The 16,092-nt window shown below is 37.9% G+C and overlaps 1 protein-coding gene across 4 annotated transcripts in view; it reads right to left on the bottom strand.

Annotated features, from left to right (window-relative positions):
- The window catches only part of armh3 (armadillo like helical domain containing 3), a 132,778-nt gene that overhangs the window by 100,744 nt on the left and 15,942 nt on the right, over positions 1 to 16,092 (bottom strand). For all 4 annotated transcript variants that reach the window (XM_036586951.1, XM_036586954.1, XM_036586952.1 and 1 more), the window contains exons 3-4: positions 6,724 to 6,780; positions 6,392 to 6,538 (exon numbers count right to left, since the gene is read on the bottom strand). In XM_036586951.1, the coding sequence (XP_036442844.1) occupies positions 6,392 to 6,538; positions 6,724 to 6,780 (204 nt within the window). The remainder of the gene's footprint in view (positions 1 to 6,391; positions 6,539 to 6,723; positions 6,781 to 16,092) is intronic.

Raw genomic sequence — 16,092 nt, 5'->3', positions numbered from 1 at the left:
GACAAGCAGTCCTATTTCTGACATAAGTGCAGAGTTGTTCACCTAAAAAACTGAATCGTGTGCGATCTGTTATTTAACTGCAGGCAACAGAAAATAACGGCAAAGCCAACGTTTTTGAAAATTACAGGCCTCCTGACGCCACAGATGATTTCTTAATTTTGAAATGTTAGGATCAAACTTCTAACAGTTCAAAAACTACTGTCAAACAGTTGATGATAGAAGGAAGAATACATTTAACGAAAACACTAACAAAGCTGACAAAATCTGGTAGGCTAACGGCAGCCATGATTTTTCAAATATGAAATCAGCCTCACAGAACACGTACTAGGATGGTACACAACAGCAGCATGCAAAATCTCATATCAATCGGACAATCTTCGGCTGCATGACTTTTTTGCATGTTATGGCGCTGCCAAGCAATTTAGTTAGGACAGAATTTGAGGATTACCTATCCGTAGTAACAAGTGGAAGTGTTTGAGTTAGAGCTATTTGTGCGATGTACTTGTATTTCAAAAGTAAGGGGTGAGTGCCCTGTTTTGTTTTTTACTACTTTTCTCCTGGTTTGGTGCAGGGAGATAGAGAGAGTAGTTGATTTTTCAGCCATTTCCTTCTCTTGTTCAATCTTTATAAACTGCATCTAAATATTAGATGGCCAACATCAACAGCTATTCCCCTTTTCCTGAAAGAATGGCTATTCAAGAATGCCAAACAAAAGAAATAACTTAAAATTTTGGCCATCTCATCTGGATTTATGGTGATTTGGTCTGGCAGCTTTTTATGTATGACCTCTTTGTTTAACCCCTAGACCTTAGAGGTCATCACATAAATTAGGCATTATTTGATTTTTGGCATATTCGCTGTGTGGTTGTCTTGGGAGTTTTGTTTTTTATCTCTTTTGTATTTTTAGGGCTGGCGTTTTTTTCTTGGGAGTGTGCAGTGGTTATGTGTTGATGTAACTGCATTTGCTCTTTCACCCTCTGCAGCCACTCTTGAGAAATGCACTAAAGCTGTTTTGTATGTCTTGGCTGACTATTATTGCATTTTTATTCCCAAAAATGTGCATGATACAAAACAAAAACAAGCACGATAACAAGCTCTTTTGTTTAAACACTTGATGGAGAGCTGGGTACTGCAGAGCGATCCTAAGTCAGTTGCAGGAGTTGCCTTAGGTGTTGGAAGAACTCAGGGGCACAAGCATGGATCCTGCTAAATGACACATCAGTGACACGAGCCCTGATCTAACTCAAGGAGTAGGAACTTAAGGTTGAGCAGGACAAAATAATACTCCTTCAGATACATGAGCTGGAGTTGCAGCTGGCAATGATTGTTTCTATGGCTTTACAGTAGTCACAAGACATTCGTTTTTTGTTACTGCAGCATAAATTAATAGGAAAAGCTTAGGAAGCTTTTACTGCTTTACCTGTTGATTAGAGTAAGTACAGAAATTACAATGCTGAAAAACCTGCTGTTTTGCAAACACAGGAGTTAGTTCCTAAAAAAAAATTCCAAGCTCATGCGAAAAAAAAGTCATACTTATGTAGAATTTGCTCAAGAGAAAGGAGTACTTTTTGTTAAATGGTGAAAAATTCAACCAGTTACAGGAGTTAATGTTGTTGGAGGTTTACCAGACAGAATCGTTGTACATTTAACCTTTATGACCTGGAGCCCGTATGCGGGCAAAATGGTAGGTCACTTCTAGCCTTCATAACAGTTTAAGGTACAAACATGATCTACATATCAGGACATTTAGCAGACCCGCCCCTAACTAGCAAGCATGACATCATCAAGCTGTGCCACCATCACTAGTTAAAGTGAGAGAAACCAGCTCTAACATCACACAACCCAGAAAGACAGCTCAAAACACAGCCTTAAACACTGTACAACCTGCTATTAGCTCTCTGCTTTAGCCTTCCTTTGGCAACAAAAGGGTTAAAAACCAACAGACTACTCAAAAAAATCCGAAACATACGGTATTACCTTCCTTATTCAAGTGGAGCGATCTGGGATCTGTTCTCCTGTGACCAAGTGAGAATGACAAGATAAATGGCAGGTTACTGGCTTAGAGAGAACTCACTTCTTTCCTAACATCCTAACAAGCTTTAACAGTTAAATAACGTCTGTCTCGCACAACTACAGCCGAAGTGGTCTGTGTGTCAGTCGCACAGCACAGCCAAACTGATATTACTGTAGTGAACTACAGTGATCAAACAAGATAAAAAAAAGCTCTGATTTCAGGTTAAACAGACCTAATAGGAGGATGTTGTTTGACTGGTTCAGGAAAATCACACTGTAGTTAATGCCATTGAGGTCTGTCTTTTATACAGTGAGCATCAGATATATTGTGGTTCTTTCACCCCTCAAACTGCTATGACAGCATAGACAAATCAAAATGTCTACTAGTTTGCGTTTAAATACTGTGATATGCTCTGACAGATGTAGTGGGAGTGATGGGAGTAAAGCAGTATGAACCATCATCAATGTACCAAGTCAGCTAATGTTTGCTGTTCATACTAACCTGACGCTGGCGAGAAACTAAACAGTTTAAAACTTGTAACCACATTGCCTAGCTAAAAATAACTTTCTCCCATGAAACCATGACAGATTCTGGTGTTCGGCAAGTGTTTGTCATGTTCTGACCATAAAGAATAGTTTAAAACACAATTAACCATCAACCCCTGTGCTTAGAGTGTGGAAGAGAAGCTGTTCCCAACTTTCACCACCTGGGCTCTGCTTGCCAGGAAGTCCAGTATCCAGTTGCAGAGATGAGACTTCAATCCCAAGAGGTTAAAGATATCAGTGAAAACCTCAGGCGGTTGGTTGGCACATGCTCCAAGTACACCACTGTGGATGCTGTCAGGACCAGGTGCCTTGTGTGGGTTAACTGCCCTAAAGGATTGAAAGATCTCACCACCTCAGACAGGTGAATTGTTTTTTGAGCAGGGGAGGTTAGTTGCCTCAAAACGAGCATAATGTGCATTTAGCTCATCTGCAAGTGAAGACGACGAGCCCCTTTCACAGATCATACCTCCTTTGTAGTCACTGTAGTCAGTGCAGTGCACTGCACATACATCTGAGACCAGAGCCAAGATAGTTAGATTCCATTCTGTCCCTGTAGCTCCTTTTGGCCAGCCTCAAGTCTGGAGACCAGTGACCGGCTAGAACCGCTATATCTGTTATGCACTGAGAGTTCACTGTCCCCCATCAAGTGAGCGCTAAAACGCAGCAGCTCTCGATGTCACGCTGAAACTTGATCCATGCGTTCAGTTCCTGTGTTTTGTTTTCCAACGAGTGAATATTTGCGAGCAGAATACTACGAATCAGAAGGTTGAAGCGCCTTTTCCTCGTCCTGCACAATACCCCGGCACATCTGCCCCACTTGCGCTTCCTCCTGCTCCGCTGGCGTGCGCATGTTGGTAGACAATGAGACAGAGAAGCCGTGAAAGGGCAGCCGTGTTTGTATTGAAGTCTGTCTCGAGCGTGCTGAAGCTTTACATCCCTCGAGAGACTGTTGATCCCCAATAGAACATGTAAAATGCCTCACTAAGTTCTGTTTCCACGTCTATTACTATGTTACTACATACAGTTTGGACATACATGGACTGACAATGCCAAACGCACCTGCCATGTGTGCTAGACCTCCAAATACTGGAGTTCATTTGTCATGTATCAGGCAAAGTTCAGAAGGATATTGTTGATCAGATTCAAAATCACAAAACCTAATTTTCTGGCATCTGACTGATATGCAGATTTTTTTTGCTAATTATTTACCTATTGATGCCACAGATTATTTCAAGACCAATTTTGTAATGATCAGTTATGAATTTTTGGACTACTTTGAAAAGTGTTTTAAAAAAATTAATGACAGTGAAGAAACATTTGCACTTTTTTGTAAAGATGCAAGCCTCACTGTAAGGAATTACCGAAATCCAGTTTCATGTCAAGTTAAAAACAGAACAGAGTATACTGGATTTAACTGTTAAAAACTTGAGCAGCACGTCCCAGTGGCCAATTCTTTTGAAGTTTAACAGGCTGATAGAAAGTTCCTTCATGGATATACCACTAAAGTTTAATTAAAATTGGTCAATATCAAACGCATGATCAAATTTTAATTGCTGAGGAAGGCCATAATTTTCAAGCTATCATCCTTACAGACCCACTTATAATCTACATCAAAGATAAAGTCGGCAAAAATTCAGCATGATACAACATATGGATGTGGCAAAACCAAAGAGGACCTCAGCAGTGACCATCACAGCAGCCTATGAAGTTTAATCAGAATCGGATAATGCATTCGTAAGTAATTGCTGTCTACATAAACTTCACTCCAATCTTGAAAGGTTAATTAGCATATGACAGCCAATCTGTTTTTAAATGTCAGCATGTTTTTGATAATTATTGAGGCTCAGTTCCTATTGAATATTTTGATGCCAGTTGTGTGACAAGCAAAAAGTGAAAAACCTAGTTCACAAATGTATTCACAAATGAGCTAGCGTACTTGAGCTATTAGCTCAGAAGGCAAAGGCAAAAGAGAAATGCCGGTGAGGAAGAAGAAGAGGTAATGAAGTCGGCAAAGGTGACCGTGCAGAAGATGAAGATGGTGAATAAGAAGGAGAAGGCAGCAAAAAAATGTTGAAGAAGGAGAAGAAAACAGCAAAGGTGAAGAAAAAGGTGGCGTCCAAGAAGAAGACGAAAAAGAAGCTGGGGCAAGAAGAAAGTGTCAGCAAAGAAGGTGAAGGTAGCAGCAAAGAAAAAGAAGAAGAAGAAGAAGAAGAAGAAGAAGCAGAAGAAGGGCTGTGAAGAAGGCAGCAAAGAAGAAGGCAGAAAAGATGGCAGTGAGGAAGAAAAAGAAAACGTTTGCTTTAAAGGTTTTCAACAGAATAATGAATTCTTTTTTTGCAAGCACTGTTTTTTTTTCTTCTGAGAATCCATGTCATGGGATAAATCAATGGAGGTCTGTGTAAAAGACCAGGTTTGACCAAACAGTACCTTGAATTAACGGAAAGCTACTAACTAAGCTACTAAAACACAACAAAATATACTTGGGTGGCTCTCACTATTGGGCATATTTGAGTGGAAAACAGTGCTAAGTTACATGCTATATTGTCTAGTACTGCAGCACTAGAATCCACATAACTCAGTAGAAGCAATGGAAATGTCAAATTTATAGAGGAGGAGGATCAGTCTGATCAGCCCAATCAACTGGAATTTGACTCTAAGCCAGACAACTCCCAGTACTGAGAAAACAATAATGACAATGATGAACATTAAACAACCGTGTTTCGAAACAAGCCAAAATAAATTTTTGTTTAGGGAAAAGCCCATAATAAGCCCACATATAAGACAAAACTACTTGCATTTTTATTGTAAAATAGTTGGAGTACTCCAATTTTATATTGGGCATCTTACCCAATAAACACACATCTGTGTATGTTACTTTACGTTATGATTAAAACTTTTTTTTTAATATTAAGAGACTCTCCAACACATTGCAAAGTAACCGCGAAAACTGTGACAGAACAGAATTCTGGGGGGATAAGGTAATTTATGATAATGTATTTACAAAATACAGAGTCTGACTAAATTAAAATAAAATAAACTTTGGGGTTTTGGAAACCTCAGCAATACAAATCTAATCTGAGCAACTGAAATTGCCTATTCAAAGTAACAAGTAACTTACAATAGCAACTTTCTGTGAAAACTGCAGGAGTTAAAAAAAAATGTTGTTGCATATACTTTTTTAAAAAGCTGACATCTCTAATTTTATGTATGCCACAAACTGTGCACCTTTGGTATTCCTGGACTTCCCCATAACCTACTAACAAAGGTATTTAACTGACTTACTACTGTAAGAAAGAGATCATGTTTCTCTGCTATATAGTGGTGTTTGAGCACTTTCCATTTAGAAAAGCTGTAGCCTTTTCTCAACATCCAAAAATACTGCTGACAATTTCCATTTCCATAACATACATCAACAAACTTTTTGAATTGTTGAAAAATCTTTTGGATGGAAACATAGCTATTGATAAAAGAATGTACCACAATATGGAACCTAGCTCAAAAACTGTTATTGGTATGGTAGTGTGGCATAATTGCCTTGACAAGGACTCAAATGTTTTATCTTCTGTGTGCGAGATGTTATATAATATGCAATCACTATGCTGTCACAAGCACTGTGAGCCACAACATTAGGAAGACATCCATAATGTACTGTACACTCACTGACAGGGAGATAGCAGCATGAAATAGATGTATCTAGACAGCTCATTATTTGACTATTTCCATAAAACCATTGTTACAAATTACAGCCAAGGCTAATCCCCAACAGCTATGGTGGAAAATGTGTTTTAATGCAATTCCTGTGCCATATTACCATATCTGAGCACATCCCTACCTGCAGAGCATTGACTACTTTGATCTGGTGCTCTTCTTCTAAAGCCTGTACACAATGGTGGAACAGACTATTGATGTTTTCCTTTATCATCACCACTTCATCTCCATCCAGAGATGCCAGCTTTCCCTCCAGATATTCCAAGTTTACCTGGTGAATATGCAAAACAGAATGGCTATTAGTGTTAAGACATTGTACAGTGCTCAGGTAAACCAACATAGAATGTTATAAATTACTTTTCAGAATGAATAACTGATAACATTGAAAGCAACACTGAAAGTAAGAGGCTTAAAACTCAGGTCGACAATATTTGATATTGTTTAGATACAACATACCTTCATCAAAAAGAGCTCATCCCAGAAACGAGGGTTAGTCTTGGCAGGGTCATCTTTCTGAGATTAAAAAGATAAGATCTTAAAAGGCTGTCCCATTTTCAGTCAATGTAATGCAAGGCAAAAACAAAATGAAGCTACTCAAACTAGGGGTGGGTGATATAGCAAAAAATCACAATTTAATAAGTTGGAACAGACAAAACAGAACCTGTAGTGTCCAATATAAAAATACTACAATACTAATAACACTAATACTAATAATACTGGTGTGTGTTCCCTCCATCCTTAGCATCCATGGTTAGCAACTCTGCCTGAGCCACTCACATGCTGTAACATGCAGAAGTTGAATAAGAATATCACATGCATTTGAACTCCATGGAACCACTGGTAGTTCCAAAACATACTTTGCCATTATCTTTACTTCTGTAACTTTCATATTTCATAAGCTACATTCAGAAGGTGGGTGTCATTTGAAAGCTGTAATGCAAACAGATGAGTTATGTCAATTTTTAAGATGGCTTATTTGAAGCCAAATTTTATTTAGATATATCTCACTACAAACTATGAATTACATTTACAAATATTATAGTTAACAAAATTAAACTTCAATCAATGTGTACAAATCATATCAAATGAAAGAACGATTCTTAGGATCATGAACATACACATGATAATAGTAACATGCCATTCATAACCATTCATTTTTAATAGAATTTTTTTTCTTTTACTTCATTTGTTTGTTACGCATCTTATACATGTAAACTTGATGGTACTGACTTCCTGAGATCCTTCTGAAAACCCGATTTGCATCTACAACCTTCCTATTCAAATAGGTCATGAGCTGTTAGAATGGGTCTCTTATTTTGAAACGTCAGGGAAAAAATGGGAAGCGTTGATGCACTGACGTCATGCCTTATATGACCGTAAAGACCAGGCCTTTACCTTTCATGACACCATGCCTGAGACTCTAGACCTGTCGCTGTCAAGAGCTCTATCTTTTTGCCCAGTGTCTGGGACATTTATAAGTAACTAATTTTGTCTATACTATTGCCCTAATAATTGTCTATAATCTGAAGTCTTCAAAAAGAATTAAAAGAATCAAAGAATATCAACAAAAATGTGAAAGGATAAAAAGGAATGAAAAAGACTTCAGCTGCTGAGTTCTTGTGGAAGGAAGGAAAAGGCCTTTGCTTTATTGAGCATCAAATGGCAAGATGGTTTCCAGTCAACCACAACCTTTAAAACAGCAGCATGTTTTTTCTGGTTAGGTTTTAGCAACAGCATGCAAAAAAATATAGATTTACTAAGTCTTTCAAAAGCAAAAGAATTCAAATTAGAAACTGTGAGTGTGCTCGTGAATCGTTCCTCTTTTGGTGATGCAGCGCACAGAAGGGAGACGTGCGCTGAAGAAGAGGAGAGGAGCATCTTGTGAGCAAGTATTATCAGTTCTGTCACAGACTATGATTTTCTGCCTCCACGCATTATTCTTATAGTAATGAACATCAGCAAACTCCCTTTTTCATAACTCTGTGCACACATATAGCAGAGGAGCCTGATAACAGCACTGCTGCTCCACAGGACGCTATTGGGAGATTATTATTAGAAGAGAGAGATGTTTGTATAATAATGTGTCCCATTGATACCGATGAAGACTGCCTTCAGGAATGGAGTCATCTTGAATGGAAATAGGTTTGAGCATCTGACATAGTTGCTGAGCTTCTGACTTTGACAGTTGCTGAGTTATGTCATGTATACATACATTTTTGGAATACTCATTTTCCAGCAATGGATACACAGTGGTGTGAAAAAGTGTTTGCCCCCTTCCTGATTTCTTATTCTTTTGCATGATTGTCACACTTAAATGTTTCAGATGACCAAACAAATTTAAATATTAGACAAAGATAACACAAGTAAACACAAAATGCAGTTTATAAATGAACGCCTTTATTATTAAGGGAAAAAGAAATCCAAACCTACAGGACCAAAAGATCCTCAAAAGCTAGAAATCATGCTGCGATCCAAAGAAATTCAGGAACAAATAAGAAACAAAGTAATTGAGATCTATCAGTCTGGAAAGGTTATGTATATATATATATATATATATATATATATATAGCCATTTATAAATTTAAGGCTTTGGGACTCCAGCGAACCACAGTGAGAGCCATTACCCACAAATGGCAAAAACATGGAACAGTGGTGAACCTTCCCAGGAGTGGCTGGCCGACCAAAATTACCCCAAGAGCACAGCGACGACTCATCCAAGAGGTCACAAAAGACCCCACAACAACATCCAAAGAACTACAGGCCTCACTTGCCTCAGCTAAGGCCAGTGTTCATGACTCCACCATAAGAAAGAGACTGGGCAAAAATGGCCTGCATGGCAGAGTTCCAAGATGAAAACCACTGCTGAGCAAAAAGAACATAAAGGCTCATCTCAGTTTTGCCAGAAAACATCTTGATGATCCCCAAGACTTTTGGGAGAATACTCTGTGGACTGACGAGACTAAAGTTGAACTTTTTGGAAGGTGTATGTCCCATTACATCTGGCGTAGGAGTAACATAGCATTTCAGAAAAGGAACATCATACCAACAGTAAAATATGGTGGTGGTAGTGTGATGGTCTGGGGCTGTTTTGCTGCTTCAGGACCTGGAAGACTTGCTGTGGTAAATGGAACCAAGAATTCTGCTGTCTACCAAAAAATCCTGAAGGAGAATGTCCGGCCATCTGTTCGTGACCTCAAGCTGAAGCGCACTTGGGTTCTGCAGCAGGACAATGATCGAAAACACACCAGCAAGTCCACCTCTGAATGGCTTAGGAAAAACAAAATTAACACTTGAGAGGCCTAGTCAAAGTCTTGACCTGAATCCGATTGAGATGCTGTGGCATGACCTTAAAAAGGCAGTTCATGCTCGGAAACCCTCTAATGTGGCTGAATTACAACAATTCTGCAAAGATGAGTGGGCCAAAATTCCTCCACAGCTCTGTAAAAGACTCATTGTCAGTTATCGCAAATGCTTGATTGCAGGGGTGCTGCTAAGGGAGGCCCAACCAGTTATTAGGTTTAGAGGGAAATCACTTTTTCACACAGGGCCCTGTAGGTTTGGATTTCTTTTTCCCTTAATAATAAAGATCTTCATTTACAAACTGCATTTTGTTTTTTACTTGTGTTATCTTTGTCTAATATTTAAATTTGTTTGGTGATCTGAAATATTTAAGTGTGACAAATATGCAAAAGAATAAGAAATCGGGAAATTAGGATATATATACACACGTGTGTGTGTGTGTGTGTGTGTGTGTGTGTGTATGTATATATTATATATATACACACACACACACACACACACACACACACACACACACACAGTGGAGGAAATAAGTATTTGATCCCCCACTGACTTCAAAAGTTTGTGCTCTGACAAATAATTAAACAGTCTATGATTTTTATGGTAGCTTCATTTTAACAGTGAGAGATGGAATATCAAAAAGAAAATCTAGAAAATTAAATAATATTTAAATAAAAAATAATTTGCATTTCATTGAGGGAAATAAGTATTTGATCCCGTAAAAACCATGAATAATGTTGGCTCCCACAGACCACTGACACACCCTAATCTCAGTGAAGTCGTTACCTGCATGAGAGACACCTGTCCCAAATTGTCACCTGTATAAAAGGCCACCTGCCAACAGACTCCAACGTGACACTCCAACATCTCCACCATGGGCAAGACTAAAGAGCTGTCTAAAGATGTCAGGGACAAAACTGTTGACCTATACAAGGCTGGAATGGGCTACAAAGCCATAAGTAAGAAGCTGGATGAGAAGGTGACAACTGTTGGTGCAATTATTCGGAAGTGGAAGAAGTACAACATTACTGTCAATCGACCTAGGCCTGGAGCTCCATGCAAGATATCACCTCGTGGAGTCTCATTGAAAGGCTAAAAATCAGCCAAGAACTACATGGGAGGAGCTAGTTAATGATCTCAAGGCAGCTGGGACCACAGTCTCCAAAAAAACCATTGGTAATACACTGAGACGTAATGGTTTAAAATCCTGCAGTGCACGCCAGGTTCCTCTGCTCAAGAAGGCTCACGTCCAGGCCCTCCTCAAGTTTGCCAATGAACATATTAATGACTCAGAGAGAGACTAGGAGAAGGTGCTGTGGTCAGATGAGACCAAAATTGAGCTCTTTGGCCTCAACTCAACTCGACGTGTTTGGAGGAAGAAAAATACAGAATATGACCCTAAGAACACCATCCCCACCATCAAGCATGGTGGTGGAAGTATTATGTTTTGGGGGTGCTTTTCTTCTAAGGGCACAGGCCAACTTCACCGCATCGACGGGAAGATGAACGGGGCCATGTATCGCAAAATCCTGGGTGACAACCTCCTTGCCTCCGCCAGGGCACTGAAAATGGGTCGTGGATGGGTCTTCCAGCACAACAACGACCCAAAACATACAGCCAAGGAAACAAAGGAGTGGCTCCATAAGAAGCATATCAAGGTCATGGAATGGCCTAGCCAGTCTCCTGACCTCAATCCCATAGAAAATCTATGGGAGCTTCGCGTTTCCAAATGCATGCCTAAAAACCTTAAGGATTTGGAGATGATCTGCAGAGAGGAGTGGGCCAAAATTATTCCTGAAGTGTGTGCAAACCTTATAAAAAACTACAAGAAACGTCTGACTGCTGTGCTTGCCAACAAGGGTTTTGCCACCAAGTATAAAATGATGTTTTACTAGGGGGTCAAATACTTATTTCCTTCAATGAAGTTCAAATTAATTTTTATTTCTCATTTCATGTAATTTTCTCAGTTTTTCTTTTGATATTGTATGTGTCACTGTTAAAATAAAGCTGGCATAAAATTATGAGACGTTTCATTTATTTTTTTGTATTAAAACTAAAAGTCAGTGGGGGGATCAAATACTTATTTGCTCCACTGTATACGCACACACACACACACCCATATATATATATATATATACATACATACATACATACATACATATACATACATATATATATACACATACACATATATACATATATATATATATATATATATATATATATATACATATATATATATATATATATATACACACATATATATATATATATATATATATATATACACACATATATATATATATATATATATACACATATACACACACACACACACATATATACACACAAACACACACACACACACACACACACACATACATATCGTTGTTGTCAGAAGAAAACCCTCATACCTCCAAACAAAACACAGGAGAAGGAAAAAACATGCTTTACTTTTAATGTAAGTCAATGGAACCAGACTTTTTTCCAAGTCATTTTGGGTCATTTGTTTTAGTCCATTTATCATGAAATTTACATGCAATGTAAAGGGCAACAAGTATTTTCAAATTATGTCAATAACTGAAAAATGTCAAAAATGGAGATACAAGGGTTTCTTCCTCTTGCTCTTAGGGAGTTTTTCCTTGCCACTGTTGCCACTGGCTTGCTCATGGGGGCTTGGACCAGGATTTTTCTGTAAAGCTGCTTTGTGACAACACCTGTTGTAAAAAGCACTATATAAATAAACTTTAACTTGACTTGACATACATACGCTGCAGCATCTAACATGCATTTCTTCAATAATACAATGTATGGGTTGTTTGATGGGCATGTGTGTGTATATACATATACATACACACACCCACACCCCCACCCACCCACACATTGGATTACTAAAGAAATGCTTGTTAGATGCTGTTTTAGCAGATTGGAATGAAAAGGACACTTGGCGATACCAGAAGGACACTTGGAAAAGCCACCTGTCATCCTTTACTTTGGACTTGAATAACTTTAAACTGAATAAAGCTAAATTCAATAATTTTTCCTTCTGAAAAATGACCCACAAATCTGGGCTATAGACTGAATTTAAGATGGTGTCTCTTCAGTGATATGCTATTAACAGTAAACTGTAAGCATATGGCCTTACGTTTATGATCATAAAACATTTCCTGTTCATTTGAGGGGAGCTATTACAAAAAACAACACTTTACATGTATTTCATGCAGTTACGAAATAAGTTTCCTTAAATCGTGATTCACTGAATTCACATCTTTAAATAACAATTTGACATGTAAACAATGCATTTTACAATCGATGCATTGCAAAGAATTCTGTGAAGAAAAAAAATAAATCGATACACCATATTGTTAAGAGTGCAGTATTGGCAATAACAGTAATGAGTAATGACACCAAGAATTTGGAGAGCAAAAAAAAAGAACAGAAAAAAAAAGAAAGAAAAAGGACAAAATGCATTTGTGGGTTTAAAAGATTAATGCATCCCAACAGAGTTGCTTCGCTGCTAGTCTTTTGTGCCCCAACAACAGCCTTCTAGCCTTTTAGCTTGATTTGTACATACTAATAATAATCCCTACATATTTCACAGTCCGATTAGATTTTGATTCAGGGTGCCAAGATGCGATCATAAAACATTTCTCGGTGCATCTCGATTTTTGATTTCTATATTCTTCAATACTATATGTATTTCTGTCATTTGTAGAAGGGATGAAATAGTACAATGGTCCTATTTTTCAGTACGTACCATATTTTTGAGTCATGGTAACAGTATGGTTTCTGTATCTTCATATTTATGACAAAAAAAAAAAATCATCCTTCAAACACTGAACTTTTTATTTTGCCTATAAAGAAGACTTTCCATTTAGAAAAATGGCAGCATGACTGACTAGGCCTGGTTTCTCTCCCTGCTGTATGAAATTAAATGGAGAAAAACGTTAAGTGTTTCTCCTATTTGACAATCTGGAGGTGCTTTGCCCCCTCTATTTCAAATAACTAAAAAAAGCTGGACAGGTGCTAAACAGCTACAAAGAATTTTGCTGTTTGCTGAAATGTGTGCAGGAACTTCCGGTCCAGCTGGCTAGGTGATGGCAGCATAAAATGAGTATTAAAACAAGAATTACCAACAACAAGAACTGAAAGTTGCCCACTTAACTCTAATTTATTTTTGTGAGAAGTACTAAAGCAAAGGGAGTAAAAAACATAACGACAAAGAAGAAAGTGAACTTCCACAAGCTAATATCAACACGGAGGACGCCAGGCAACCAGTCACTGACTCAGAACCGACAAGAGGTGCTAACATGGGCCTAATCCTGAAAGAGCTACGAGAATGTAGAGAGGAGCAAATCAACGCAGCTGACATCTGAATCCAGTTATCGGAGAATGCTTTGTCGGAGATGGTGAGGCTTCAGGTGCAAATGGAGGCTAAAGTGACTGACTTGGAGGGGCGCTCATAGCGCGACAATGTGAGAATATAAAGGAAGGAATTGAAAAAAGCATGACATCAATGGCTACCTTTGTGAAAGAGCTGTTAACTAAAGGATTGGAGCTCCCATTTTTCTACAATGCTAGGTATCGAAAGAGCACACAGGGGGCTCTCCCTGAAACCTCAGACTGACTCCATTCCCAGCCAGACTCAGAGTGTTCTACAAAGACGGTACAAAGAAACCGGGAGAATATAAGCTCTAATCAAAGCTTCAAGGAACGACTCTGGGCATTTCGTTGTTGGGACATTTGATAAGTACATTTGCTATGAAAGATATTACCTCCAAGAATGTTAAACAATGCTGAAACTAATAGTGAGAGTCAGTGCTAATTTTCAATTCCACTTCCCTACATGGTATTAGAATTGCCAATATAGATAATGTTAAAGGCAGGAGCACAGCTTTAAAGTCAGGACACCTCTTAATGAACAATATGGAACTATGCATCAGCTTAATGCCTGAAAAGGTCTCCCTTTCTCATTAATTAATAATTAATCCAAATTAATCCAATTAATCAAATCCAATTAAGAGTGGCAAAGTTCTAGGAAAGTTGAAAAGAGAGGGAGTAGATGTAGCTCTCCTTCAAGAGACATCTTTAAAAGAATTGGAACATGAAAAACTTAAAAGATAGAGATTTAACCAGTATTCATCTTCCTGTTGCCAGGGCCCTAAGAAAGGTGTAGCAATTCTAATTTCAAATAAACTAAACTTTGACTGCCCTTACGTAAAGAAAGGTATAGACGGGAGCTTTGTGCTGGTCTGGGGATATCTGCAGGGTATGTTAGTTACTTTCCTGAATGTTTATGGTTCTCCAGAATCCGAATGGAAATTTTATAAACAGATCTTTGATTTGTTAATCCTGGTGGCTCAGGGAATCCTAATTTGTGGATGAGATTTTAATGTTAGATTCCACTCAACCCTGGATACATCAAGACCTTATTACTCATGAGGGAAGAAAATTACAAAGAACAAATTTAACAATGCAGGAATTGTGACTTTCAGATATATGGAGAGATTTGAATCCGATAAAGAGGGATTACACCTTTTTTTCCCCTCACCCACCTTCTGTTTATTCCAGGATTGACTATTTCTTTATGTTTCAAAGAGACTTGTCTAGGGTGATAAGTTGCAATATAGGGACCATGCACTTATCAGACCATACCCCAATCACTACAAACTTGATATTAGGCTCTGAAAAGAAAAATAGCCTTTTCTGGAGGCTAAATACGGGGATTCTTAACCAAATGAGGTAGTAAATAAGGATGGATATAAAAGAATACCTGGACAAAAACGATAATTGGGAAATATCTCCACCAATTCTTGGGGATGCATGTAAAGCTGTTCTTAGAGGGAAAATTATAAGATATAGCTCAAATAAAAAAAAAAAAAGCAGAGAAAAGAAAATCGGAATAGATTACAAACATAACTAAAAGAATTAGAGAACCTACATAAAAAGACATTGAAACGAAAAACAAAAATGGAAATTGACGAGAAAAAGAATAAATTAAAAGAAATCTACTCAAACAAAAGCTGATCTTTCTAAAACAAAGACACTATGAAGCAGGAAGAAAATCAACCAAACTATTTGCGTACAAATTAAAAAAGCAACAAGCAGAATACACAATTTATAAAATAAAGGACCCCACAACAAATTCTATATACAGCAAATTAAAGGATATACAATAATCATCTGAAACATTTTTTTTTTTAATTTACAGCCAGCCTAAAATAGATGAAAGAAAGATCAAAGGTGTTCTTGACCTGATAAAATTACGTAAAGTGAGGGACGGACAAAATAAGCTTCTAATTGTTCCAATAACGGATGAAGAAATTAAAAAGGCAATTTCAAATTTATAACCCAATAAGGCAGCAGGATGGCTTTCCCTCAAAATGGTATAATAAACTGAAAGACCTGCTGATCCCATTAATGAAGGTCACATTTAACCATGCGCTTGAGATTGGCACAGATCCCCCATCTTGGAGAGAAGCAATTATTTTCCTGATACCTAAAGAGGGTAAAAATAAGCTTGAC

This window comes from Colossoma macropomum, unplaced genomic scaffold (assembly GCF_904425465.1).
Source record: "Colossoma macropomum unplaced genomic scaffold, Colossoma_macropomum, whole genome shotgun sequence".
NCBI lineage: Eukaryota > Metazoa > Chordata > Actinopteri > Characiformes > Serrasalmidae > Colossoma > Colossoma macropomum.
The sequence above is the reverse complement of the archived record's forward strand: the minus strand, read 5'-3'. Positions and strand labels throughout refer to the sequence as shown.